This window comes from Octopus bimaculoides, chromosome Z (genome assembly GCF_046866305.1).
Source record: "Octopus bimaculoides isolate indiv1 chromosome Z, ASM4686630v1, whole genome shotgun sequence".
NCBI classification, from domain to species: Eukaryota; Metazoa; Mollusca; class Cephalopoda; order Octopoda; family Octopodidae; genus Octopus; species Octopus bimaculoides.
In genome coordinates, this window is record NC_142944.1 from 40013732 (window position 1) to 40041503 (window position 27772).

At 38.5% G+C, this 27772-nt stretch overlaps 1 protein-coding gene across 3 annotated transcripts in view; it reads left to right on the forward strand.

Moving 5' to 3' along the window:
- The first annotated feature begins 5970 nt into the window (after positions 1-5970).
- Positions 5971-27772, forward strand: part of LOC106874314 (nucleolar complex protein 4 homolog) — a 66637-nt gene continuing 44835 nt past the window's right edge. Inside the window, exon 1 of one of the 3 annotated variants that reach the window (XM_014922001.3) lies at positions 5971-6134. In XM_014922001.3, coding sequence (XP_014777487.3) covers positions 5994-6134 — 141 coding nt within the window. In that variant the 5' untranslated portion in view covers positions 5971-5993. Of the gene's footprint in view, positions 6135-24861; positions 27748-27772 lie in introns of those variants that run through there. The other 2 variants (XM_014922002.3, XM_052973550.2) reach the window with 2 other exon arrangements.

Sequence of the window (27772 nt, forward strand, 5' to 3'; positions counted from 1 at the left end):
CTGGGTGTGGTGGTTGTGATGAGTCTGGTACCACCATCGCACCTGGCAACGTCAACGTGGTGCCGTAAAGAAGCTCTGCCGAGGAGTAACCCAGGTCAGCTTTTACCGCAGTCCGGCATCCAAGGAGGACAACCGGAAGAATTTCAACCCAAAACTGCGGGTTGGGCGAGGCGCGCAAGGCGGCCTTAAGTTGTCGATGAAACCGCTCAACCATCCCATTAGAAGCGGGATGGTAGCTGGTGGTGCGTATACGATGCACCCCCAGGATTCGTGATAGGTTATGAAAAAGCGCGGCCTCAAATTGCCGGCCACGATCTGTGGTCAAACTGATCGGTACTTCGAACCTCGACACCCACCCAGAAACGAAAGCCTGGGCAACAGTCTCAGAAGTAATATCTGCTATAGGAATGGCTTCTGGCCAACGTGAGAAACGGTCAACACAAGTTAACAGGTATGAGAACCCGCGACACACTGGTAACGGTCCAACCAAATCAAGATGGACGTGACGGAAACGGGCTTCAGGAGAAGGAAATTGTCCAAGAGGGGCACGAACGTGCCTATGGACCTTCGCACTCTGGCACTTCATGCAGGAGCGTGCCCAAGTGGCAATTGATCGCCGCATATTGGGCCAGAAAAACCGAGCAGTGATAAGCTTTACTGTTGCTGAGATGCCCGGATGTGACAAAGAATGAAGGGCATCAAACACAGAACGTTCATGGTTCGTAGGTACTAAAGGCCTAGGAGAACCTGTGGATGTGTCACATAATATAGAGCCCTCGGATGAAGGGAGTGGAAGATAAGCATATGAGTTATTAAAACAACATGATTAATAATGAAGACCACCTCTTGATCAGGTGCAGATTCCCAGGTATCCAACATTTCTGTGACATGGTTATCCAAGGATTACGAAATGAGAAAGACAATACAGATTTAGTTAACCATAGTGGTAGTATTAAGTGGTAGGCACAATTGGCACCTTCTTTGGAGAAGAAGGTGCCATTCATTCTGAGTTTGTTGAGTTATCTCTGAAGAAGGTTCCAATCATGCCTCTTCTTTGTAGATTACTCAATAAACACCGAAGAGTATATGGTCTTCAGAATACCATTTCATTGTCTACATAATTTAATTTATGGTATGGAAAATATCCAACCAGGGAGCTAATTGTGATAAATTTGTAGTTGGAATTTGCCTCCTCCTAGATGGCCTGCTTCCATGCAGCTGAGAGCATCATCTGCCCTATTTGGCAAGGCTTATTTAAAAGCATGGAGGCGCAATGGCCCAGTGGTTAGAGCGTTGTGAGTGTTTATTGAGCAAAAACACCTAAAGCTCCACGAGGCTCTGGCAGGGGATGGTGGCGAACCCTGCTGTACTCTTTCACCACAACTTTCTCTCACTCTTTCTTCCTGTTTCTGTTGTGCCTATAATTCAAAGGGTCAGCCTTGTCACACTGTGTCATGCTGAATATCCCCAAGAACTACGTTAAGGGTACACGTGTCTGTGGAGTGCTCAGCCACTTGCACGTTAATTTCACGAGCAGGCTGTTCCGTTGATCGGATCAGCTGGAACCCTCGACGTCATAAGCGACAGAGTGCCAACAACAACAACAACATTTAAAAGCAACCTTTTGCCACCTTATCACAGTACTATCATAAAGCTTTAGCAGCTTTTGTAGGCCTGTTGCTGCCACAAAATGGTCCACTGAGCCCTGACGATGGCTGCAGCTGTTGGTCCACAACTGCTTATTTATCAGACCTGTGTCTTCTTATATCTGAGGGAACACTCTACCATCCACACCCGGAACTAGTCAGCTCTGGTTCACGAGAGGTGTGGTTCGTGAGAGCTCTGGTTCATGAGGGCACTGGTTCTTTTTAGGATTGAGCATAGGGCTAGCAACCCCACCTCATAAAAAAAACACCTGCAATGGAAATGACAAGTCACAATAACAGCCATACACAGAGGCAGAGAAGGGATGGTAGATCATCTATAGATGAGAGTATGTCAAATTTGGGTGAAATTCGTAAGGAAGCTCAAGCTCCCATGAGCCAGATCTTTAATGCCAAAAATATAACCAAAGTAGGCCTTTGAAATGTTCAAACCTTATTTCAAGCAGGGCAAATGGACCAGGCACTGAATAAAATGATAAACTATATTTGAGCGAGATCGTTGCCAGTGCCGCCGAACTGGCTCCTGTGCAGGTGGCACGTAAAATACACCATTTTGAGCGTGGTCGTTGCCAGTACCACCTGACTGGCCTTCGTGCCGGTGGCACATAAAAGCACTCACTACACTCTCGGAGTGGTTGGCATTAGGAAGGGCATCCAGCTGTAGAAACTCTGCCAAATCAGATTGGAGCCTGGTGTTGCCATCCAGTTTAACCAGTCCTCAGTCAAATTGTCCAACCCATGCTAGCATGGAAAGCGGACGTTAAACGATGATGATCACCTAGATGTGATGGCTGCCAATGAGAAGAGGTGGGCTGGACAGGGGTGATTTGATTGTGGTGGGATGACTGTTCTTTACTCTGGGCATGAAGACTAGCATATTCATGGTGTAGGTATTATCCTGACCAAGGAGGGAAATTGAATTGAATTGACGGGAAATTGAATTGTTTGTTGACCTCCCTGTGCTCACACTGACCACTGTTTTTTTTTGAGACAACTACTTTTATTTAGATCCCAAGCTGTTAATTACTGTATTAGCCGATATCATCATCATCATCATCATCATCATCATCATCATTGTTTAACGTCCGCTTTCCATGCTAGTATGGGTTGGATGAATTGACTGAGGACTGGCAAACCAGATGGCAACACCAGGCTCCAATTTGATTTGGCAGAGTTTCTACAGTTGGATGCCCTTCCTAACACCAACCACTCCAAGAGTGTAGTGGGACACAAAAGAATATATTTTGTGGAAAAAAAACCTAGTATGTTTCATCATTTACTTATTGAAATATATTTTAAAGTGATTTTATAGGGGAAAAAATATAAGGTTCTGCGCATGTAAATACAATATTTACTGGAATAAAGTATGAAACTAAAAATTCATTATAAATAGATTACATTATAGGATCTTTGTATTTCAACTTTCATCTCAACTGTATAGTTGTGGAATGGTTATTTATATTTCGTTGTGTCTGGGGACAGCTATAGTGCCTTAATATAACACACTCACCAGTTCAATTACCACTCATTTATCTATTTATTTATTTATTCCAGAAATATTTTTCATTGCTGTATTTGCAACTGTATCATGGGATTTTGACTCTGACTGCCTGTTATTTATATATTTATTCTTAATGTATAGGTAGATTCAGTGCTAGGTACTGTAATGTATGTCAGGAAAATAACTTATCCATTTTATGATGACAATGCGTTCAACACATTTGCCTCATTGGTGGACACCAGTGTTTTGACATGTTGCATCTTGCCAGCCTGTAGCAGCCAGAACTCTGAGATTAACCAAAGCCACTGACTTTGTTTATACTTTCAGCAAACACATTGTTTGCTGATTGGTGCTTATATCTGCCAACTAATATGTAAAAAAATATGTTATTTGCACTAATTTTTATTTAAGAATGAGGTGACCAAATTAGCAATGGTGGAGGATGTTCTGAAAGTATTGTTTCTAGAATAAGAATTGGATGGAGAAAATTTGTAGAGTTATTACCTCTGTTGGCAACAAAAAAGATTCTTTCTCAGATTGAAAGGGTAACCATGTACCTCCTCTGACTGGGTAACCATATATCTCTTCTATAGTAAGACACTTGCTTCTGTCTGTGTCACACTCTAACCTTTCATCACCTGGCACAAGATCACCTCCTCCAATGCTCCCCTCTCAAAAGATCTTTGTCTTGCAAGTTAGTTACTCAGTGACCTTGCCAGTGCTGGTGAAAAAATCTAGTCTACACTGTAATGTGATTGGCATTTAGAAGAACATCAAACTGTAAAAACCATGCCAAAACTGACTTTGCTTGTGTTGGTGCCACTTAAAGAGCACTCGGTCCAATCTGCAAGGTGGTTGATGTTAGGAAGGGCATCCAGCTGTAAAAACCATGCTAAAACAGACACTGATGCCTGGTGCAGTCATCTACGTAACTAGTTCCTGTCAAACTGTTCAACCCATGCCAACATGGAAAGTGGACGCTAAATGATGATGATGATGGTGATGCTGTGGCTTATCTGCATCAACTCAGTAGCAAAAAATGGATCACAGCATATCAGGTGACTTACTCTGATTTCTAGCCAATAGTATTTCATCTGCAATTGTATGATATATGGAATTTTCCATGAATTTTCTGCCAAAGAATGACTATAAATTGGGAAATGCACCACAGTCAGATGCAGAAGTTTCAGAGGATCACATCTATTCGTCATGAGTGCCCAAGGTAAAAGAGGATGACCCTGGTCTTCCTTCTCTCACTTCCTCTCTTACCCTTCCTGTTCTGGTCAAGCCCCTTGATCATCGACTTCACAGCCCTTTCCCTCCGGCTCATCTCATCCCCACAGTTTTATGTGATATGGATTGGATGGTTTGACTGGAAACTGGTGAGTCAGAGCAGGGGTTTTCAAACTTTTTGACTTGCGGACCCCTTTATATTTTAGGCTTTACCTTAGGGACCCCCTTATAAACACTTATGAAATTTATACATAAATATTTGCTTAAAATAACATATATTTTTACATTTATTTATTTAACAGTATTTAACAAATAGGTTTATTGTCAATTAAAAGATTTCGATTAAAAAACATATATAAAATCAAATTGCCCATAAAAAGTATTTGCTGTCCACGGACACCCTGTCTTGTCCTTGCGGACCCCCATGGTCCGCAGACCACAGTTTGAAAGCCCCTGAGTCAGAGGGATGCATCAAGCTCCAACATCTGCTTTGGTATGGTCTCTACAGCTGGATGCCCTTCTTTACACCAACCACTTGTATATATTATTGAGAGGTGTTTATGCCTTAAGGACAGATACAAGTATATTGCAGTAGAGAAGATGCATACATGGTTACTCCTGATAGAAAAGAGAGAAAATTATGGTAAAGATGTGTCAGGGCATACCCTCAAGTGATAGGAAGGTGAATATTAGAGAAGTGGTCCTGAGGATTGGACAGGTGAGTGCGAAAGGAGACTGGGGGATAGAGATGGAGACAGAGGAAATGCAGTGAGTGATGAACACAGTTGGAAGGAGTGTTAAGAGTTTTGGGAGGGGGAAGGAATATTTAGGGGTAATTTTATATTTGCCGGGCCCTGCTTATCTCTAATTCAACAGCCCTATGATGATAGGGATCAAAGATATTCTGGTATATGGAGCTTTTATCTCTTTTCTGTAATTTGTATTTTCAGGACTTTATAGTCAAATATAGCATACGCCAACATAAAATATGTATTTAGAATTGATATTAAAAATTGGCGATAACTCTTTCTCTTTTGAAAAGTGACTTTTGGGGGAATTTGGCTGTTATTTCTTGCAGGTGCAAACCACTACATAGAAGCTTTGTGAAAGTCTGGTTTTGTTGTTGTACTTCAACAACACAATATATCTATTGATTATTTACTTTGAAAGTGACATAGATTAGTCTTTTCTCTTCGACTATCAGGTGCGTGGGCATGCTGAAATTTTTTTTTTAGCTTTAAACAGAGCGACGGAGTGTATATCACCCTAGATATGTTCCTGTTTTTTTTTTTATTAATACTATTATATATTTGTTTCGACTTTGGATTCTGCAATAATTTTATTTTGGAGCTTTCTTCCTTCCTTTTTTTTTTAACATTTCTGCAAAACGAAATATACACAAAATCCCAAATCTATATTCTCACAAATAACTTCGATTTAAAACTCAGTGGAAATGCTGACACTAACAAAACTATTAATTAATTTGAATTAATCTTCAATAATTAAAAATCAGCTATATAATGATTAATAAAAAATAAATATTGAATATTGAATTTTGTTTATTATATCATTATTTGGTGCGGCTGTTATTGTTGATGCGGACCTTATGTTCATGCGGTGTTCGTACCGTGAACATTTTGTTTTGGTTGGCAAGCATGACTTCTGTCAACGTTCCATCTAAGAAGAAATCTAAGAAAAAAGCTGATTTAAACACTAATACAGCCAGTACCACTGAGGTGAGTAGAAAAAGAAAAAAAAATATTATTAACAGCCTTAAATATCGAATCCCTCCTATTTTTTTAATGTCCCATTTAATTATTAACGGTAACACGTGTCTAATAGAGAAACTATTATTCATTGTTATTCAGATATTTTGTTCTTGTTTTGTGACTCTTCCAAGTCAACCCTGGTAGAGTAGTCTTTTGATCAAAGACATTCCAGCCGTGCCCACTCCGTTTTCCTCATATACTCCTCCTAGAATCATGTCATCAAATGTGTCATGAGATTTTGGCTGCTCTTTCTAGCATCGGTTTTGCATATTGTGTTGCTAGGGACCGATATCCGGCATAACTACAGATTTCTGTCCCCCTCCCGCCGACTTTGGATGATCTTAACTTTCAGAAAAATGGTTATATTTTGATGGAACTTTCGACGAATGTATGTTATATCATGTAGATTCCGAATATACAAAACTTTTAGGGAAAAGTGTTTTAGGAGGACGCGGGTGGGGAATTTCGGAAAATTCACCGGCGTCCACTTCAATTCGTCTTAACTTTCAATAAAATGGACATTTTTTAATGAAATTCTCTACAAATATACCTCAGAATATGTAGATTCCGAGAGCAGAAGAATTTTTGGGGAAAACAATTGGGGGTTATTTTTGAGGACCGTTCCCCATTCGGGGGTGTTTCGGAACAAGTCGTCCATATTTGTTGCATTTTGTGCGATTGTACTTCCGTAGATTTCTACTGAAACAACAAACGGGCAATGAAGGCAAATGAATCCCTCACCTAAAAATAACAGCCACAGGTCTGGTACACAGAAATATGCGATTTATTATAATTATAGTTCATTCTCATTTAGGAATAAAGTATATAAATATACTTTAGCATACACGTCATAAACAAAACCCACGTGCTTTTCACTTGGCATTTCCTCACATCATATCGAAAGATAGCCACGAATTCTAGTGATAGGCCTGTGATTCGTCATTCGATTGATTTTGTTTGGTTGTGGCCCCTCCTATTCTTATTCTAGCAATTATACCTTTGGTACGTCCTCTTCCACTGCTTATTATGTCCTCTTAACAGCAAAAATTATCTACTTCTAGAGAGCCTCTAGGATATTTGTGGAAATCAGTTTCCCTGTATCTTTAGTCTTCATGGCTCTTGTACATCTTCCACATACAAATACTATTTTCTCTTCTTAACCTTCTTTCTATTCCACTGCAACTCTTATTTGTCTTGTCTATAGTTTGCACATTGAATAGAATTCCTGCCTACACTTCCTACATATCAAGCAGGGCCATTTACTTGAAGAGGATAGGTACCTATCTGATTTCTTGCTTACTAGGACCTTAGTCTTTGCTAAGTTAACTTTAAGCCCCTTTGATCCCAGGTTTTGTTTCCACACTTGGAATTTTTTTTCCAGTTCTGTTGTAGATTCTGTTAAGATGGGAAGACCGTCAACATATAGTAGTTCCCATGGGCCTCCAGTCTTAAATCCCTTATTTCTAGGAATACTACATTCTTCAAATTTATTCTATTAATCCTGCAGTTTTCACACTGCAGAATTAGTAGAAGACACTTAGTACTGCACCATGAGACTGAACCCAAAATTGCATGGTTGGGAAGCAAGTTTAACCACAGAGCCATACCTGACATACAGAAAAAATACGACAGCTGTGATGGAATATCATTTACAAGATGTTTACTGAAAGGATTCATTACTTGTGTATCACCAATATGTTAAAGACCCTTCTCTCATGCCAATTAGATATTTTATTAAATTTATCCTCTCAGTAGCATGATTTTTTCATCTAAACCTTTTAGAGAAAGGAAACAAAAACCTAGTAGTAATTGTTAGCAAGTTTCAAAGAGAAGAGGAGATAATTTCAGAAAATTTAGAATTATCTCTCAAAGTTAATTTACATGTTTAGAGGAAGTTTGATCTTTGTTAACAAACACCATCTTCTGTTGTCACTAACCAAAGAGACAGTCTATATATGCTCAGTTTGTTAGAAATAAAATTTTGTTTACAAACTGAAGTACAATGTTAGATCAGGTGTATTGTCCTGCCTGATAATTTTAACATACCCTTCCATGAGAAATGTACTGCAAAATGTATGGATATCGTACAATGAGCAATAGACATGTTATTTGTTAGTAATTAAATTTAATTTAATGTTACATTTTAATGAAATGAATGAGCTTGATTCATTCCAACAAGTAACTCAGTTCTCGGTACAGTCTCAGAGAGACTTGTTTACAATGGTAGTTGATGGTAACAGCAAAAGGCTCTCCACAATTTCTAGACATAGCTAGATAAGACTTCACAATTGAACACCAGAATTTTGTTGGAGAAGAAGTTGCAAAAAATATCTTTTGCTATGGAGTCATTTATATATTCTATAAATACGTCTTATATCTTGTTTGGAACTGATCTGGAATTCTAAAGGGATTTCAGTTAAGTTGATAATCTTACTAAAATGAGTGAAATCTGGATATAATTCATCATCATATCCTTATTGTTTTAATCTCTGCTTTTTCATGCTCACATGGTTCAAACAGAATTTGTTGAAGCAGATTTTCTACAACTGGACACTCTTCCTGCTACCAATCCTCACTTGTTTCCATGATAATATTTCATGGAAGATTTGAAATAACAATATTACATAGAAAACTGACTCACTTACAACCCTCAATTGATATCAAGATAAGGACACACACACACACACACACATATAATGGGTTCCTTACAGTTTCCTTCTACCAAATTCATTCACAAGGTTTTGATAGGTACGAAGCTATAGCAGAAGAGACTTGCCCAAGTTGTCATGCAGTGGTATTGAACCTGAGATCACATGGTTGGAAAGTAAGCTTCATAACCACACAGTCATGGTTGCAGCTATGTAGCAAAACAAAATTGTTCTGGTCTGACTCATACCATTGTTGTTATATGCTTCCAGCATTGTAAACCTCTTACTTACATTCTCAAAAATATTTGTAACAATTCACTTTCAGTTTTTTTTTTTTGTTCCACAACTCTTCATTTCTCGTATGGTTTCCATTATGGCATAGGCTGGACTGTTTTGCAGTGGACACATCTGCCCATTCTGGTTATGTCATGTTTCTACTTGAAATGATTGTCCTTTGTCAGCTAGATTAGGATGATTATTAGAGAAACATTGTTTCAGAAAGCTTCTCTTTATTTAATAGTTTGATATAATTTTGACATACTTAAAAATTGTGAATGGTTGTGTGGTAGGAAATTTACTTCCCCACCACATGGTTTTGGATTTTGCCCACTGCATTGTACCTTGGGAAAGTGTCTTCTACTATAGCCTTGGGCTTACTAAACCTTGTGAGTGCATTTAATTGATTGAAACTGAAGGAAAACCATTGTGTGTGTATGCACATGCATGTGGATGTGTGTGTTTGTGTCTTGGCATTGTGTGATAGTTGTAAATAAATGTCCCTGTCATACAAACAATGTAATTCCTTTTCCATGAAGACATGTCTAGCTATGGGGAAATATTACCTTACTTGGAAACAGGTGAGGGTTGGTGATAGGAAGGGTATTTGGCTGTAGAAAATATATTTCAATAAACTCTTTTCGACTCCTGTAAGTATGAAAAAGTTGATGTTATAACAATGATTATGAAGTAAAATTGGATGTGTGATAATTGTCATCACAATGACAATTGTCACACATCAATGTTTTTCAGTGCATTGATGACACTGAATGCTTTTCAATGCATTCATAACACTACTGAAAGTCTTCCTGAATATGCGTGAGTTCTCCCTTTAGACGAAGCCATAGTGTTACTTTATTCTGATTTTAGTACATGGTACCTGTAGCAGGTCTCCTGCGAGAAAATCCCTGACCTGACTGTGACAGTATGATTTCTCTTAATACACATAATACCAAATTGCTTTGAGTGTAAAAAATAGATATTATGCAAATACTCAAAAAGTACATGCAAGTAAGGTGGTGAGCTGGCAGAAATGTTAGCACGCCAGGCGAAATGCTAAGCGGTATTTCGTCTGTCTTTACATTCTGAGTTCAAATTCTGCCGAGGTTGACTTTGCCTTTTATCCTTTCGGGGTCGATAAGTTAAGTACCAGTTGCATACTGGTTCGATCTAATCGACTGGCCCCCCCTCCCCCAAAATCCCGGGCCTTGTGCCTAGAGTAGAAAAGAAAAAGTATGTGCAAGTACTTCCAATGAAATAAGTACATGCAAGTACTTAAAAATATAAGAACACTTCTAGAAATGTGAAGTTTGACAGAAGCAATCAACAAGGGAAGTAACTATGAATGTATTAAATCACTATCACAACATCCATTGACGATATTTGCCAACTGTATGTCAGGTATACAAGACACATGAGTTATGCTTAGTTCTGGAGATTATTTCACACTTCCAATGTTTTCACAGACCTCATGTATGGACAAGAAAATTGTAGAGCTGGTTTTAAAGCCGAGAATAAGATAGTGTACTCTGTTATCTGTTATGTCTGTACCTTTTGAAGACAGTAGGATGTGATTTGAGAAACATTTCACTTGTCTTTTTATAGCAGATAGAATAACCAGGTGGGTACAAGTACAGTAGTGTGGTTTCAAAGTTTTTTTCTGGAGATCGTTGCCAGTGCCCCTGGACTGGCTTGTGCGGGTGGCACATAAAAGACACCATTTCGAGCGTGGCCGTTGCCAGTATCGCCTGACTGGCCTTTGTGCAGGTGACACGTAAAAGCACCTACTACACTCTCTGAGTGGTTGGCATCAGGAAGGGCATCCAGCTGTAGAAACTCTGCCAAATTTAGATTGGATCCTGGTGTTGCCATCCGGTTTCACCAGTCCTCAGTCAAGTCATCCAACCCATGCTAGCATGGAAAGCGGACGTTAAACGATGATGATGATGATGATTTATGTGTTTTATGTTCAATTCCAGTGTGTGCTAATTCTTTATGTTGATTAAAGCCTTGTGAGTGAAATTTGGTAGATGGAAACTGTGAAGAAGCCTTTTCCTATTCTTGGGTGTTAGACTGAATCCTTTGTCTGGTTTCACCCTTTTGAAACTGCCCTATGATACAAAGTTCTGGTTAAGTGTGGCTGTGTTGTAAGAAGTTTGCTTCCCAATTTCATGGTTGGGAAGTACCATTCCAAATTCAGTACCATTGCATGGTATCTTGGGCATGTGTCTTCTACTATAGTTCCAGGCCACCCGACCAAACTTTGTAAGTTGATTTGGTAAATGGAAACTGAAAGAAACCAATTGTATGTGTGTGTGTGTGTGTGTGTGTATATAATCCAAATAAGACAAGGAAATCCCCCTAATGATTTGTTTCAATTGTGTCTGTAACAACTCTGCTTGCAGTGACAGTTTACACAAAAATTCAAAGTGAAATTTACATAATGTTTGCAGTTGTAGACAGAGTAGTACTTTACCAGACTTGCATCAAAGGTGTGCCTTCACATTGTGTGTCTTCCAGACATTCTTATTTTTTTGCTTATAGCAGGAGGAAACAAAAAGTAAGTAAAAGTGTGGTTGGGGGATGAGTAAGTAATTAGTATAGAGATCATTTAGGAAGGACGAAGAAGAAGAATAGGATAATGAAAGGAGAGCTTAAGCATGAGGTAGTAATTAGAAAATTGAATGGACAGTGCAAATTAGAAGAAAGGAGAAAGCAAACAGTACATGAGGAATTGTTACAAAGGGTGACAGCATTAAAGCCTAAATTGAAAAGATATGATGGTAGATGCAAAAGTTTTGAACAGAATAGACTGTTCCAATCAAATAGAAGGCATCCTTTTGAAGAAATAGAGACGAGCAACATCAGGAACTAGTTCCTGATGTAGAAGAAAGTAAAATATTTGTGGGAGAACTGTGGAACAGGCCGGCAAGACATGAAGAAAGTGCAGAGTGGCTGACACAGGTGGAAAGACAACTTGCAACTTTGCCAAGGCAAAAGAATTGATCTTTATACAGTGAGACTATAGTAAAAAAATAGCAAATTGGAAAGAATTTATAAACTCAACTTGGAATAGTTTGATGTGAGTTCGAGCCTCATGGCTGGTTGCTGACAGATTTTTCTGCTCTGTAAGGATTTTATCCTATGTATGCTGTTCTATCAGTATTTACGTGTTGAAAAAATATATCTTTCTACTTGTACTGCTATACACTTCAGTACTTCAAAAACAAACTTATGTTTGTTTACATATGATGTAATATATATACAGGAGTCGGACAAAATAATGGAAACACCTTAAAGTTTCAAACATTTATTTTAATATGGGGTACGACCGCCTTTGGCAGTAATTACAGCTTGAATTCTATGAGGTATGGACTCGTACAAAGTTTGAATTGTTTCCAAAGGAATATTTGTCCATTCTTCAGCTAAAACAGTCTCCAGTTCTTATAGTAATGATGGTGGAGGATATTGACTCCTTGTTTTTCTAAAATGCACCATAAATGTTCAATAATATTGGGATCTGGGCACTGAGGTGGCCAGATAAGATGTTCAACTTCACTAGAATGTTCCTTGTGCCATTCAGTAACAACTTTAGCTGTGTGAATTTGTGTATTATCATCCTGAAAGATTGCGTTTCCCTCCAGAAGCCACCATAGGATGAATTTGATCAGATAAAATGCTTAATTAGTCTTGACTATTAATTCCGCCATGAAAGGAAACCATTGAGCTGGCAGATTTCGAAGATATAGTATTCCCAGATCATTACCGATCCTCCTCAATGTTTAATAGTTGGAAAAAGGCAGTCTGGGTCAAATGCTTCTTTTGGCTGTCTCCACATGTATACTTGACTGGTGGTCGAAAATAAGGTAAAGGATGACTCATGTGGGAAAATAACATTCTTCCACTGCTCTAGGGACCAATTCTGTAGGCTTTTACTCCTCTCTAAACACTTTGCAATGTTTGTTTTTGAAAGTGGTGGTTTTCTGATTGCAGCCCTCCTATGAAATCCGGTTTTGTGCAGCTGCCAGTGAACAGCTCTTGTGGAAACTGGGTTCTTGAGGTGGTCATTAAGCTCTGCAGTAATTTTGGGAGCTGTACTTTTGTGATCCTTTCTAACAATTTGAGTAAAAGTCCGATGGTCCCTATCTGAAAGTTTTGGTTTCCTTCCGGAGTTTTGTTTCAATGAGGAGGTTTCTTCCTTCTTTCTCAAAGGCTGTCATTACATGCGAGACAGTACTTCTTGATACACCAAACATTTCAGCTGTTTTCATAATGCTAGCACCTGCCATACGAGCACCAACAATTTGACCTCTTTGAACGTCTGATATATCTGTCATTTTAATGAATTTTAATTACTTTTTCTGATGGTATCTGAAAAGGAACAGCAATTTTAGCAAAACATATTAAGCAACACTAGTAATAAATAAAAAAGCATGAAAATAAACAAGCTTTTGACGGTTTTATAGATATTTCAAAATTATGATGCTATGATGCTAGGTGTTTCCATTATTTTGTCCAAACCCCTGATAGATATATATATATATATGACAGTGAAACATGGGCTGTGACTGCTGAGGACATGCGTAAGCTCGCAAGGAATGAAGCCAGTATGCTCCGCTGGATGTGTAATGTCAATGTGCATACCTATCAGAGTGTAAGTATCTTGAGAGAAAAGCTGAACATAAGAAGCATCAGTTGTGGTGTGCAAGAGAGACGATTGCGCTGGTTTGGACATGTGGTGAGAATGAATGAGGATAGCTGCGTGAAAAAGTGCCACACCCTAACAGTTGAGGGGACCCGTGGAAGAGGTAGGCCCAGGAAGACCTGGGCTGAGGTGGTGAGGCAAGACCTTCGAACATTGGGCCTCACCGAGGCGATGACTACTGACCAAGACCTTTGGAAATGTGCTGTGCGTGAGAAGACCTGGCAAGCCAAGTGAGATCGTTGCCAGTGCCCCTGGACTGGCTCTTGTGCGGGTGGCACATAAGATGTACCATTTTGAGCGTGACCGTTGCCAGTACTGCCTGACTGGACTTTGTAGGGTTTTCAAGCGAGATCGTTGCCAGTGCCCCTGGACTGGCTCTTGTGCGGGTGGCACATAAAAGACACCATTTCGAGCGTGGCCGTTTTCGTGCGGGTGACACATAAAAGCACCCACTACACTCTCTGAGTGGTTGGTGTTAGGAAGGGCATCCAGCTGTAGAAACCCTGCCAAATTAGATTGGGGCCTGGTGTTGCCATCCGGTTTCACCAGTCCTCAGTCAAATCGTCCAACCCATGCTAGCATGGAAAGCGGACGTTAAACGATGATGATATGCACACATACATATATTTATATATATATATATATATACACACATACATATATATATATCATCATTATCATCATCGTTTAATGTCCGTTTTCCATACTGGCATGGGTTTGTTGGTTCAACTGGGGTCTGGGAAGCCAGGAGGCTGCACGGGGCTCCAGTTTGATCTGGCATTGGCCACGTTCTGATGGTGCTTTATACGGGCCACCACCACTGGGATCACAACTACAATTTCTATTTGATTTTCTTGTACCTGACTCAATAGGTCTCCTCAAGCAGAGCATGTTGTCCTACAATCCAAGGTACTTTTGAGTGGGCTGGTTATTCGACGCTGGTGTAGGTTACAGCTGTGAACTCGCTTTATTTGCCAGGTCTTTTCAGTCATAGCATATCTCCAGAGGTCTTGGTCTTTTGTCATTGCCTCTGTGAGGCTCAACGGTCGAAGGTCATGCTTCAAAATCTCATCCCATGTCTTCTTGGGTCTCCTTCTACCCCGAATTCCTTCCATTGTTTGGGAGTGACACTTCACGCAGCTCTCTTTGTCTGTCTGTAGTACATGACCATACCAATGCAAATGTCTCTCTTGCACGCCACATCTGACATTACACATCCAGCGGATCATGTTAGCGTCATTTCTTTCGAGCCTACACGTCTTCAGCATTCATGGCCCATGTTTCACTGCTGTGAAGCATGGCAGTTCTCACACATGCATCGTACAATCTACCTTTCACTCTGAGCGAGAGGCCCTTTGTCACCAGTAGGGGTAGAAGCTTTCTGAACTTTGCCCAGGCTATTCTTATTCTAGTGGCAACACTCTCTGAGCATCCACCCCCACTACAGACTTGGTCATCTAGGTAGCGGAAGCTATCAACTACTTCTAGTTTCTCTCCCTGGCATGTGATGGAGTCTGTTTTCTGAGCATGTGGTGTTTATTGGCCCTGTGCATCTGCCGCACACAAAAGTTATCTTCCCGGTTAATCTTCCTTTGATATTGCTGCACCTCTTATGTGTCCATAGCTTACGCTGGGTACATCTTATGGAGTTTCTACCTATACCTTTTCTACAGATCGAGGAGGTTTATATACAATTTTTTAATTCTTTATTTGGATCTTTTTTAAAACGGGGGCCACATTTTTCATTAACGAAACACTTTGAAACTTGGAACACTAGTAGAATGTGTCATATAAAACATCTTTTTCTTTTAGTCTTCTTAAAAAAAAAGAAATCCATAAATTATTCCATGTTAAAGTTGTCGTATTTCTGTAATTTCAACCAATCACTGACGTCCATTCAGCCGATATACATTAAGTGCCGACTACATAAACAAACGATTCTGAAACAATTAACCCTAACCCTAACCCTAACTCTAACCCTAACCCTAACCCTAACCCTAGGGTTAGGGTTAGGGTTAAAGCAAATTTAAAATGAAAAAAGCAAATAAAACGAAGGTATGGAGATTAAATACGCTTTACATCGCTTAATGAGCCAAAGGAGTAAAGGTAAACAACTGAATACTTGTCAGTGATTGGTTGAAATTATCGAAATAAGACAATTTTTTACATGAAATAAATTCGAATACAAAAATATTTTTCTGTTCTATAACACAAAATAGATAAGTATACGAAGTTTGAAAGTCTTTCGGTACCAAAAACACTACGTAAAACATTAATGAAAAATGTGGCCCCCGTTTTAAAAAAGATCCCTTTATTTTATTGCTTAATTTAAGCAATTTATTTGCTTAATATATTTTATAGTATTGAATATATTTCATAAGTATTGATCTAAACTTGTCCTTTTCTTTGTATATTGTTTGAGAACATTGTTTATTGAAATATGCTGTTCCACTAGTGTTTGTTTTTCGTGTGATGTTTTTATGATGTGATGTTGATTGAGAAACAAAGTATCTAGTAGTCTATGTTTGTTGTATTGTCTCAATGTCCTGTTAGGAATAATTTCTTTGTTATAAGTACTATTTCATAGCTATGAGTTATCACTGGTTCTGAGTTCCCAGGCAGCCTTTATATTTTTAACGCTGTTAACACCATTGAATTGAATAGCACTGCTCAAGTATAGAAACCTGTTTGGCAGGTGAAAATGGGAATGCACGTTTGTTATGCTTTATTGTGAATTTCTTATAACTCTGTCTTGTTATTCTGCATTGTCTTTTGTTCATAGGTAATCTAATTAGTCTTGGTGTCTAGTTTTGCTGGCAATTCTGTGGCATATCATCATCGTCATCATCATCGTTTAACGTCCGCTTTCCATGCTAGCATGGGTTGGACGATTTGACTGAGGACTGGTGAAACCAGATGGCTACACCTGGCTCCAATCTGATTTGGCAGAGTTTCTACAGCTGGATGCCCTTTCTAACACCAACCACTCCGAGAGTGTAGTGGGTGCTTTTACGTGCCACCGTCACGAAGGCCAGTCAGGCAGTACTGGCAACGGACACGCTCAAAATAATGCATTTTATGTGCCACCTGCACAGGAGCCAGTTCGGCGGCACAGGCAACGATCTCGCTCGAATGTCTTTACACGTGCCATCTGGCACAAGTGCCAAGAAGGCTATGCTGGGTACAGGTGCCATTGACGGTTTCGCTTTCGCTTGCCCCAATAGGTCTTCGCAAGCTGAATTTCGTTTCCAATGAAGGAGACGACGATGGCAGTCGTCAAATTTAATTCAATTTCGATTTCACTTGCCTCAACAGGTCTTTGCAAGCGGAGTTTAGTGTCCAATGAAGGAAGGTACATATAAGTGGGCTATATATATATGTATGTATAATAATAAAAAAGGATTAAAAAAATTGAGGCAGATATCAATAAACCACTCAGTTTTAAATGAATTTGATTAACTATATTAAACAATCAAACACCAATAAATGCAAGTAGAATACACATCCAAGGTAATTCCTCATGTATGACAAGTAGATCCAAATATCATTCCAAGAAATTCAGAGCATTAGACAACAAAAATACAGATAGAGAAAATCACATGTTTAATTGTTGAATTCACCATATAAAGCCGACATTTGTTTCTGTTGTGTATTTAGATATAGAAAGTATCATTGAAATTGATATATCCGAAACCACAAGGTTTTTTAGGTGACCTAAAATTAGTTAAATTCAAAGTGAACTAAGGAAATATTTCCAGTACATGAATGCGTACAAAAAGAACACTAAGAAGAAATATAATCTAAGAAAAGCTATTTATGTATTCAAATCTTGGTGACATCAGTGGATAATAAAAGAATAAAAAATAAACATAAGAATTCTGTTATGACAATTTGAAAGATAGACATTATACATCATGACAATTAGTTATCTATTTATTAAATATTGTAAACATTTTTAGAAAAATTATGCTTATTATATAACATATGAAAAACAATTCTTTGAGTAAAAGTAATTTAAATTTTGATAATAAAGTTAATATTAACTATAATAATAATTCTGCTATAACACCTAATTCTGAGAGGAGGACTAGTAGGTATTCTTCCAACCATGAATACCAAATACAAGTGAATGCCTATGTAATTATAAAAAGAAAAATTGTCGGTCCTTTAGAAAAATCGTAGTTTAACTTAAAATACAGTCATTCTATCAATGTAAGGTAATAACAAGAGATCATAAGTATCATTACACAGGCTTATCTGCTACAATTTGGAAATCTAGATTTCATAATAATTCTCATTCATTTAAATATAGAAGGAAAGGTAATTCTACAGTTCTTAGTAAATGCATTTGGAATTTAAAAGATAGGAACATTAAGTATGATTTTAAGTGGTCCATTATTAGTTATGCACCATTGTACAATATTGATAATTCTACATGTGATCTATGCCTTGAAGAAATTGTTTTATATAATTACATCTGAATTAATTCTATTAAATTCTAATAGGAATTTTACAATGAAATGATGCCACAAATTTCAGGAAGCACTTAAAATGCTTCACTTCATCATCATCATTATCATCATCGTTTAACGTCCGCTTTCCATGCTAGCATGGGTTGGACGATTTGACTGAGGACTGGTGAACCAGATGACTACACCAAGCTCCAATCTGATTTGGCAGAGTTTCTACAGCTGGATGCCCTTCCTAATGCCAACCACTCCGGGAGTGTAGTATATATATGTATATATATATATAATCACTGCAGAGATGCTCAAAATATCTGGCAGTGTTGGCTATAGCCTAGTCACCCGTATTACGAACCAGGTGATACACGAAGGAGTCATACCCAATGACTGGTGTAGCAGCATCATAGTCAACTGCTACAAAGGTAAAGGTGACGCTTTAGATACAAATAATTACAGAGGCATCAAGCTGTTAGATCAGGTTATGAAAGTTACAGAGAGGGTCATAGCCCAACTAATTAGGGAGCGAATCAATTTAGATGAGATGCAGTTTGGGTTCGTGCCAGGTAAAAGCACTACTGATGCCTTATTTCTAGTGAGACAGTTGCAAGAGAAATACCTAGCTAAGGATAAACCTCTGTACCTGGCTTTCGTTGACATGGAGAAAGCCTTTGACAGGGTCCCCCGATCCCTTATCTGGTGGTCAATGAGGAAACTTGGGATAGAAGAATGGTTAGTGAGAGCTGTGCGAGCCATGTACAGAGATGCTGCCAGTAAGGTGAGGGTTGGAAATGAGTACAGCAATGAATTCCGGGTAGAGGTAGGGGTCCACCAAGGTTCCGTCCTCAGCCCCCTCTTATTTATCATAGTCCTCCAGGCAATCACAGAGGAGTTCAAGACAGGTTGCCCCTGGGAGCTCCTCTATGCTGATGACCTTGCCCTAATTGCGGAGTCACTATCAGAACTAGAGGAGAAGTTTCAGGTGTGGAAGCAAGGTCTAGAATTGAAGGGCCTTAGAGTCAACCCAGCTAAAACCAAAATCCTAATAAGTAGGAAGGTAGATAAAACACAAACCCCTTCAGGTAGATGGCCCTGCTCAGTATGTAGAAAAGGAGTAGGTAGTAACTCTATAAGATGTACCCGGTGCAAGCTATGGACACATAAGAGGTGCAGCAACATCAAAGGCAAGTTAGTTTTTGTTTGTGGCAGATGTTCAGGTGCAATAAAGACTGTAAACAAACAGGAAACAACTTCTATCTCATTCCAGGGTGAAAAACTAGAGGTAGTCGATAGCTTCCGCTATCTGGGCGACCAAGTTAGTAGTGGCGGGTGGGTGCGCTGAAAGTGTAGCTGCTAGAATAAGAATAGCCTGGGCAAAGTTTAGAGAGCTCTTACCCCTACTGGCGACAAAGGGACTCTCACTCAGAGTAAAAGGCAGACTGTATGACGCATGCGTACAAACAGCCATGCTACATGGCAGTGAAACATGGGCTGTAACTGCTGAGGACATACGTAAGCTCGCAAGGAATGAAGCCAGTATGCTCCGTTGGATGTGTAATATCAATGTGAATACCCGTCAGAGTGTAAGTATCTTGAGAGAAAAGCTGAACATTAGAAGCATCAGTTGTGGTGTGCAAGAGAGACGATTGCGCTGGTATGGACATGTGGTGAGAATGGATGAGGATAGCTGCGTGAAAAAGTGCCACACCCTAACAGTTGAGGGAACCCGTGGAAGAGGTAGGCCCAGGAAGACCTGGGCTGAGGTGGTGAGGCAAGACCTTCGTACATTGGGCCTCACCGAGGCAATGACTACTGACCGAGACCTTTGGAAATGTGCTGTGCGTGAGAAGACCCGGCAAGCCAAGTAAGATCGTTGCCAGTGCCCCTGGACTGGTTCCTGTGCCGGTGGCACATGAGATGCACCATTTTGAGCGTGGCCGTTGCCAGTACCGCCTGACTGGCTCCCGTAGGATTTTCGAGTGAGATCGTTGCCAGTGCCCCTGGACTGGCTTGTGCGGGTGGCACATAAAAGACACCATTTCGAGCGTGGCCGTTTTCGTGCGGGTGACACGTAAAAGCACCCACTACACTCTCTGAGTGGTTGGTGTTAGGAAGGGCATCCAGCTGTAGAAACTCTGCCAAATTAGACTGGAGCCTGGTGTTGCCATCCGGTTTCACCAGTCCTCAGTCAAATCGTCCAACCCATGCTAGCATGGAAAGCGGACGTTAAACGATGATGATGATGATGATGATATATATATATATATATATATATATGTACATATATGTGGTGGGGTAGATAGATAGATATAAATATTATTTAAAACAGTTTGATTTGGCTCCATGTATTATTGTTTAAACTGCCTTTGTTTCAATTAAATTTGAAAGTAATGAAGAATTTATTATTAAACTGGAGTCTGGAATACAAATTAACATGAAATTTTGATGGAGGTTTTAATTTAGACCATTTTAAAACAGTGAATTTGTATTAGAGTACCAGGGGTCGTTTTGGGCAGGATGGTATCAAAAGGGTTAACATGTCACTTCCTTTTTCTTAATTATAATTGCTCTTTTATAATGTAGAATTCTTATGTTTATTTTTTATTTGTTTGCTATCCACTGATGTCACCAAGAGTTGAATACATAAAATAGCTTTTCTTAGATTATACTTCTTCTTAATGTTCATTTTGTATGCGTTCAAGTACTAGAAATATTTCCTTAGTTCTCTTTGAATTTAACTATTTTGGATTGTCTTGAAAACGTTGTTAACATGTATTTTTGGATATATTATTTTCAATATTTTCTATATCCAGATATGTTGATATAACAGAAGCAATTATCAACTTTATATGGTGAATTCAGCAATTAAAAATGTGATTTTCTCTATCTATTTTTGTTGTTATATGCAATCACACACACACACACACACACACACACACACAGATATAGATAGATACAGGTATAGAGACTTATACGACTTTAAGTTTCTCTGTTAATCATTCATTGATTGTTGCATGCGTTCAGTTGTGAAAGTCTGGTGTGTTATGTGTGACACCATCGATTACAAAATATGAAAGTACACACACTCTTGTGGACAGAAAAAAAAAAAAAAAATATATATATATATTAAAAAAAAACCTCTTCAGGACGTTAGATAATTCAAGGGAAACAACTTTTTCGGGCTGTATTGCAAGATCTTTGTAAAAAAATCCTATAAAGCATTACTTAAAATAATGCATAAATTATAAATATAAATAAAAATAAAATAATAAATAATAGATTGATAGCTCATACATAAGAGATGTTTTCTGCAAATCTACCTTTTTTTTACTTGTGGCTTCTTATTCTTATCCTACATTTTTTTCCATGAAGCAGTGCAAACAAAGCGGTAAACGTTTGAAGATTTCCTCATTTTCTTCTTTGGTGACTCTGCCAGTGCTGGTGCCACATAGGATCCAGTTCCCAGTTCACACTGTAAAGTGGTTGGCTTTTAGAAAGGCATCCGTCATGAAGGACATCCATTTTTCTTAGAGTCAAAAATGTAGCAAATATTATTCATTGTGCTCCATCTACTCCTACTGAAAATTTGAAAACCAGACTTTCGGAATAGCTGTTCCATATAAGTTTGAATTTCCTTTTTTTTTTTATGAGATTCATTATTCATTTTGCCCCACTTCCCAAAAGTAATTTCAAGTGTTTGACAGAATGACGAAAAATATAGAAAAAAGAAAGAAAAAGGTTTGAGTTAACGCAAACATTTGAACATCTCTGCGATAATTCTAAAGCTGATAAAAATAATGCTTTTAGCTGTTGAAAGACGTAATTTTATGATTGAAACTAAAATCAAAATTTAAACTTTGGAACATATTCCCTACTTACTTATTTCATAAAACAAGACCAGTTTTCAATGAAATAATTAAGTTTAGAAGTAGCATTATCAGAAGAACTTTCAGGTGTGGAAGACAAGTCTAGAACTGAAGAGCCTTAGAGTCAATCTAGCAAAAATCAAAGTCTTAATAAGTAGGAAGGTAGACAAACCACAAATCCCTTCAGGTAGATGACCCTGCTTGATCTGTAGAAAAGGCGTAGGTAGAAACTCCATAAGACGTACCCAGTGTAAGCTATGAACACATAAGAGGTGCAGCAATATCAAAGGAAGGCTAACTGGGAAGATAGTTTTTGTATGTGGCAAATGCTCAGGAGTAATAAACACTGAAAATGGGCGGAAAACAACTTCCGTCACATGCCAAGGGGAAAAACTACAAGTAGTTGATAACTTCTGTTACCTAGGGGACCAAGTCAGTAGCGGGGGTGGATGCTCTGAGAGTGTAGGTGCTAGAATAAGAATAGCCTGGGCAAAGCTCCTTCCTCTGCTGGTAACAAAGGGCCTCTTGCTCAGAGTGAAATGTACGAACAGCCATGCTACATGGCAGTGGACCATGGGCTGTGACTGCTGAGGACATGTGTAACTTGCAAGAAATGAAGCTAGTATGTTCTGCTGGATGTGTAATGTCAGTGTGCATACACGACAGAGTGTAAGCACCCTGAGAGAAAAGCTGGAGATAAGAAGCATCAGATGTGTGCAAGAGAGACAACTGCTCTGATAGGGTCATGTATAGATGAGAATAGCTGCATGAAAAAGTGTCACACCCTAGCAGTAGAGGGAACCTGTGGAAGAGGTAGACCCAGGAAACCTGGGATGAGGTGGTGAAGCATGACCTTCGAATGTTGGACCTCATGGAGGCGATGACAAGCGACTGAAGCCTTTGTAGATATGCTATGCTTGAGAAGACCTGGCAAGCCAAGTGAGACCGTAATGGTGGCCTATGCCAGTGCAGCATAACCGGCCCATTTAAGAGTACCCTACAATCATTGGGCAAAAACTGCACTTGCGAAGAATTGTTGAGTCAAATGAAGTCATTGTTGAGACTACTGCCAGTACCGCCTGACTGGCACCTGTGCCGGTGGCACGTAAAAAGCACCATTTCATCATGGTTGATGCCAGTGCTGCCTGAGCTCTATTCAAGTATGGTCCATGCCGGTACTGCTTGACTGGCCCTCATACTGGTGGCATGTAAAAAGCACCCACTACACTCTCAGAGTGGTTGGTGTCAGGAAGGGCATCCAGCTGTAGAAACTTTGCCACATCAGATTGGAGCCTGGTACAGCCTTCTGCCAGCCCTCAGTGAAACTGTCCAACCCTTGCCAGCATGGAAAGTGGACATTAAATGACTATGATGATGATGATGATGATATATATATATATATATATATATATATATATATATATATAAATATGTATATATATATATATATATATATATATATATATATATATATATATATATATATGAAATTATGTCTTACACACTATTGTTTCTAAAATATAGGAGAAATCGAACTACAACTCCTCTTCTAACTGCATCTTTCTCTTCCTCACATTTCCTCTTCATAAATTATGAGTTTTCCAATCCCCTTTCTTGTCCTTCCCACTCCCTATTTTTCTAACCAGGTTCTGTGCTCATATTCTTGTTACTTATGAGTATACCCTAGCACTACACCATCTTTCTTCTGCTCTCTCTTACACTTTTGCTGTTTCCTAATCTCTCTCTCTCTCTATTTCCCTTTGGTCACTCTCTCCCTCCTTTTCTTTTTCCTCTGACTAGGTAACCAACTATCTCCTTTACATCAGCATACCTGTTTCTGGCATCTTTCTTGTACCTCTCTCTCTCTCTCATTGGGTAACCATGTACCTCCTCTAAAGCAAGGCATGTATTTCTGCCTCTCTATTTCTCTGTTACACTCTAACACTTCATCACTTAATACTGGATCACCTTATCTAATGCTCCCTCTGTTGTGGCAAGACACCTGCTTCTGTCTCTTTCATACACTCTAACCTTTCATCATCTGACACATCCCTCCCCTCAAATGCCCTGCCCCTCTCTCATAATTCCTTGTCTTGTGAGTTACTTAGTTACCCTGCCAGTACTAGTGCCACGGTATAAGCATCCAGTCCACACTGTAACATGGTTGGCATTTGGAAGGTCATCCAGCTGTAAAATCAGGCCAAAACTAACCTCACCTGTGCTAGTACCACATAAAAAGCACTGAGTCCACTCTGTGGAGTGGTTGATGTTAGGAAGGGCATCCAACCGTAAAATTCTTGCAAAAACACAGTAACCTAGTTTAGATTTTAAACCTGGCCGGCTCCTGTCAACTGTCCTGGCCATGCATGAATGGAAGATGGACGTTAAACGATGACGATGATGATATATATATTGTCAGTGTATCACATATATATATATATATATATATATATATATATATATAGTCAGTGTATCATAGTGAAGACAAACGTGTACATGTATTTATACTCTTATCGTGTATACAACAAGTTGCCGACTGAATATATGAGTCAAGATTACACGTGGGTACTAACACTGCACTCGGTAGACTGCAGATTTAAACAAATTGCAGGTTCCGAGTTAGATGAATGATAAAGAAATAACAGATAGATTGTAATCCACTACCCTCTTGCAAAAAGAAAAAATAGGTCGTTATAACCTAGATTTATCGAACGTCAAAATGTTGTTTCTAACATTAAAGAATTAATATTATGTGTCACCCCTTCTATATATGATAGATAGGGTCCAGACAAAAGCCACATGGTTATATTTTTCGGTTATTTTTTTCACTTTTATAATTTCTAGTTGAATGTATCGACCCCCCAGAAATTTCTTTTTACTTGTTGCAGTTATTTGACTGCGGTCAGCCATGCTGGGGCACCACCTTGAAGAATTTTTAGATGGCTGTAAGGAACCCAGAATTTTTTTTTAAGCTTGATCAAAACCACTTCTGTGATGTAATTCATTTTTGTTTTTCTTCTTACTTGATGCATTCATTAGAGTGCGGCCATGCTGCGCATGAAGTTAAGCCCAGAAGGTCTCTCCACATGCTAGAAATAACAGCCGAATCTCTTGAAATTTTTTGAACCCCCCCGTTATATTGTTTGTTTATTCTTCGTTTTTTCTTCTTTTTTTTTACTTTCTAAAAATCTTTGTACTTTTTGCAGTCACTGGACTGTAGCCATGCTGGGGCACCGCTTTGAAGAATTTTTAGTCGAATGTATCAACCTCAGAATCTATTTTTAGGTGATTTTCAACCGGCATAGTTAAGCTTAGAAGGTCTGTCCACATGCTAAAAATAACAACTAAATCATACAAATTTTTTTTTATAATTTCACGTAAACAAAAACGGAAATCGCGGTTGTAAAAAAAATATTATTTTCCAAAATTCCAATTTTTATATAAACATATATTCAATCAAAAAACGGTGTCTAAACATATATGTCCCTCACAATGGTATGTTCCGTGTGTTTCCTTGTTTTTAGAATAATTAGTTTGAAAATTAAAATAAATCAACCTAACATCAATGATAGAATAAACAGAACACGAAACTCTTTACTAATCAATGTACATATTTTTTGAATTCTAACAAAAGGGAAAAAGCATTTACTTCAAGAAATGTGTAGAAACATAAAAACGATAAGAAGTACGTTTGAATGACTATATACACACGTAAAATGAAAGTAAATATTACACATGTCTCTGGCATGTTTTTTCTTCACAAAACCCAAATTTGTCATTTTTATGAAAAAACACCCGTCTCCCTATTTGGACAAACGTTAATAAGTACGTTTAAATTATTAGCCTTTAGTTAGACCGTCAACGGCCAGAGAAAGTTCAAAAGGTCAACTTATTCTTATTAATCTGTAAGCGCTTAGAGAAGAAAACAAAAAAAACTTTAAATATATATTTTAAAATGCTGATTTTTCTGCGACCAAAAATTCTTCAAGCTTCTGCTTCAGCATGGCCGCAGTCCAATGACTGAAACAAGTAAAAAGATTTTTAGAAAATAAAAAACAACCGTGGGGATTATAAAAAGATTTCAAGAGATTTGGCTGTTGTTTCTAACATGTGGAGATACCTTCTAGGCTTAACTTCACGCGCTGGTTGAAAATCATAAAAAAAATTCTGGGGTCGTTACATTTGACTAAAAATTCTTCAAGGCGGTGCCCAAGCATGGCTGCAGTCTAGTGACTGAAACAAGTAAAAGGTGAAAAAAAAAAAAACGAAAAAATAATCGAAAAATATAACCGTGGAGCTTTTGTCCACTTTCACACTTTAACGATGGGGCTTTTGTCCTACACTCACGACAGATATGTAGTTAAAATTATCAAGTTCCCCATGACAGGTAGTCTTTCCCCTCAATTTTTAATTAGTCTATATGGCAACGGGACATTGATAAGTATAATGGTTTCAAGGCATTTTGAAACGAGAGGACATTAGTTGATGCTTTGATGCTAGTACTTGGGTGCTATTTTATTTTATCAACCCTAAACGGATGAAAAGAAGCTTGACCTTGGTGAGATTTGAACTCAAAATGTAAAATTGATAGAAAAATGCCCTCTGGTATTTTTCTGACATATTTACAATTCTACCAGCTGCCTGGTAGAATCGAAACCCACAAGAGTACCTCTTTTCATAGTATTCCTGTTCTACCCAAACGTTTGATTCTATTTCAAGTGGGATAAAAAAATAAAAACCCTTAGCCTATAAGGGTTACTAGTATATGATCATATAGACTTCAAAGGGGTTGGTATTGGTCTGCATCAGCAAGATTTATATTACACATTAAAATTAATCAAAAAGATTACAGGGAACTTGTGAGGAGTGGAAAATCTAATGTTTTGTACGGTGTCTTTCAAAGGAAAAGTTTACAGGAGAGAAATTAATGGGACACAACAGAGTTTTACATCCCGTCTGTTAAAAAAAAAACTGGCTGCATCTGATAAGGAATGCAGGACCAAGTGAGCTTCACCTGTGAACAGGAAGTGGTAGGATAAAAAGTATAAGAAAGAAAAATGGAATGAGAAGTAGGTAAAATCAGTAGGGAGATGAAGACAAAAGATGAGGAGAGAGGAAGTTGGAAGATAAGAAAGAGTTTACACACATACATAATTACATTTTAACATGCACTTTTTCACGCTTGCATGTGTCAAACATAATTTGTCAAGGCAGACTTTCTGTAGCTGGATTCCTTTCCTGTTGCCAACCCTTATCTGTTTGTGAGCAAGATAATATTTATGTGTGTGTGACTTCCATACTGTTTCCATCTCCAAATTCTTCTTGTATGGCATCAGTCAGTCTGTGACTATGCTAGTAAACACTTTCTTGGAGTGCCACAAACTGGGTTTATCCTAATCTCAACCTATTCTCTGCATCATGATCTGAAATGTAAAATGTTTTCTACCCTGTTGATAGAGGCTCGATTTATCCAATGTGTATTTGCTTCCATTACTGCCCGCATATTTTGGTGAACTACATCTACCATCGGTATGATAGAACTCTGAGCCCTCAGAAACAGCTGTTGGACTTATGACACCTTACTTCTTCCCTTTTGATTTTCTCTGTCATTTTATATTCTGTGTAAGTTTGATCTATTAATATATAA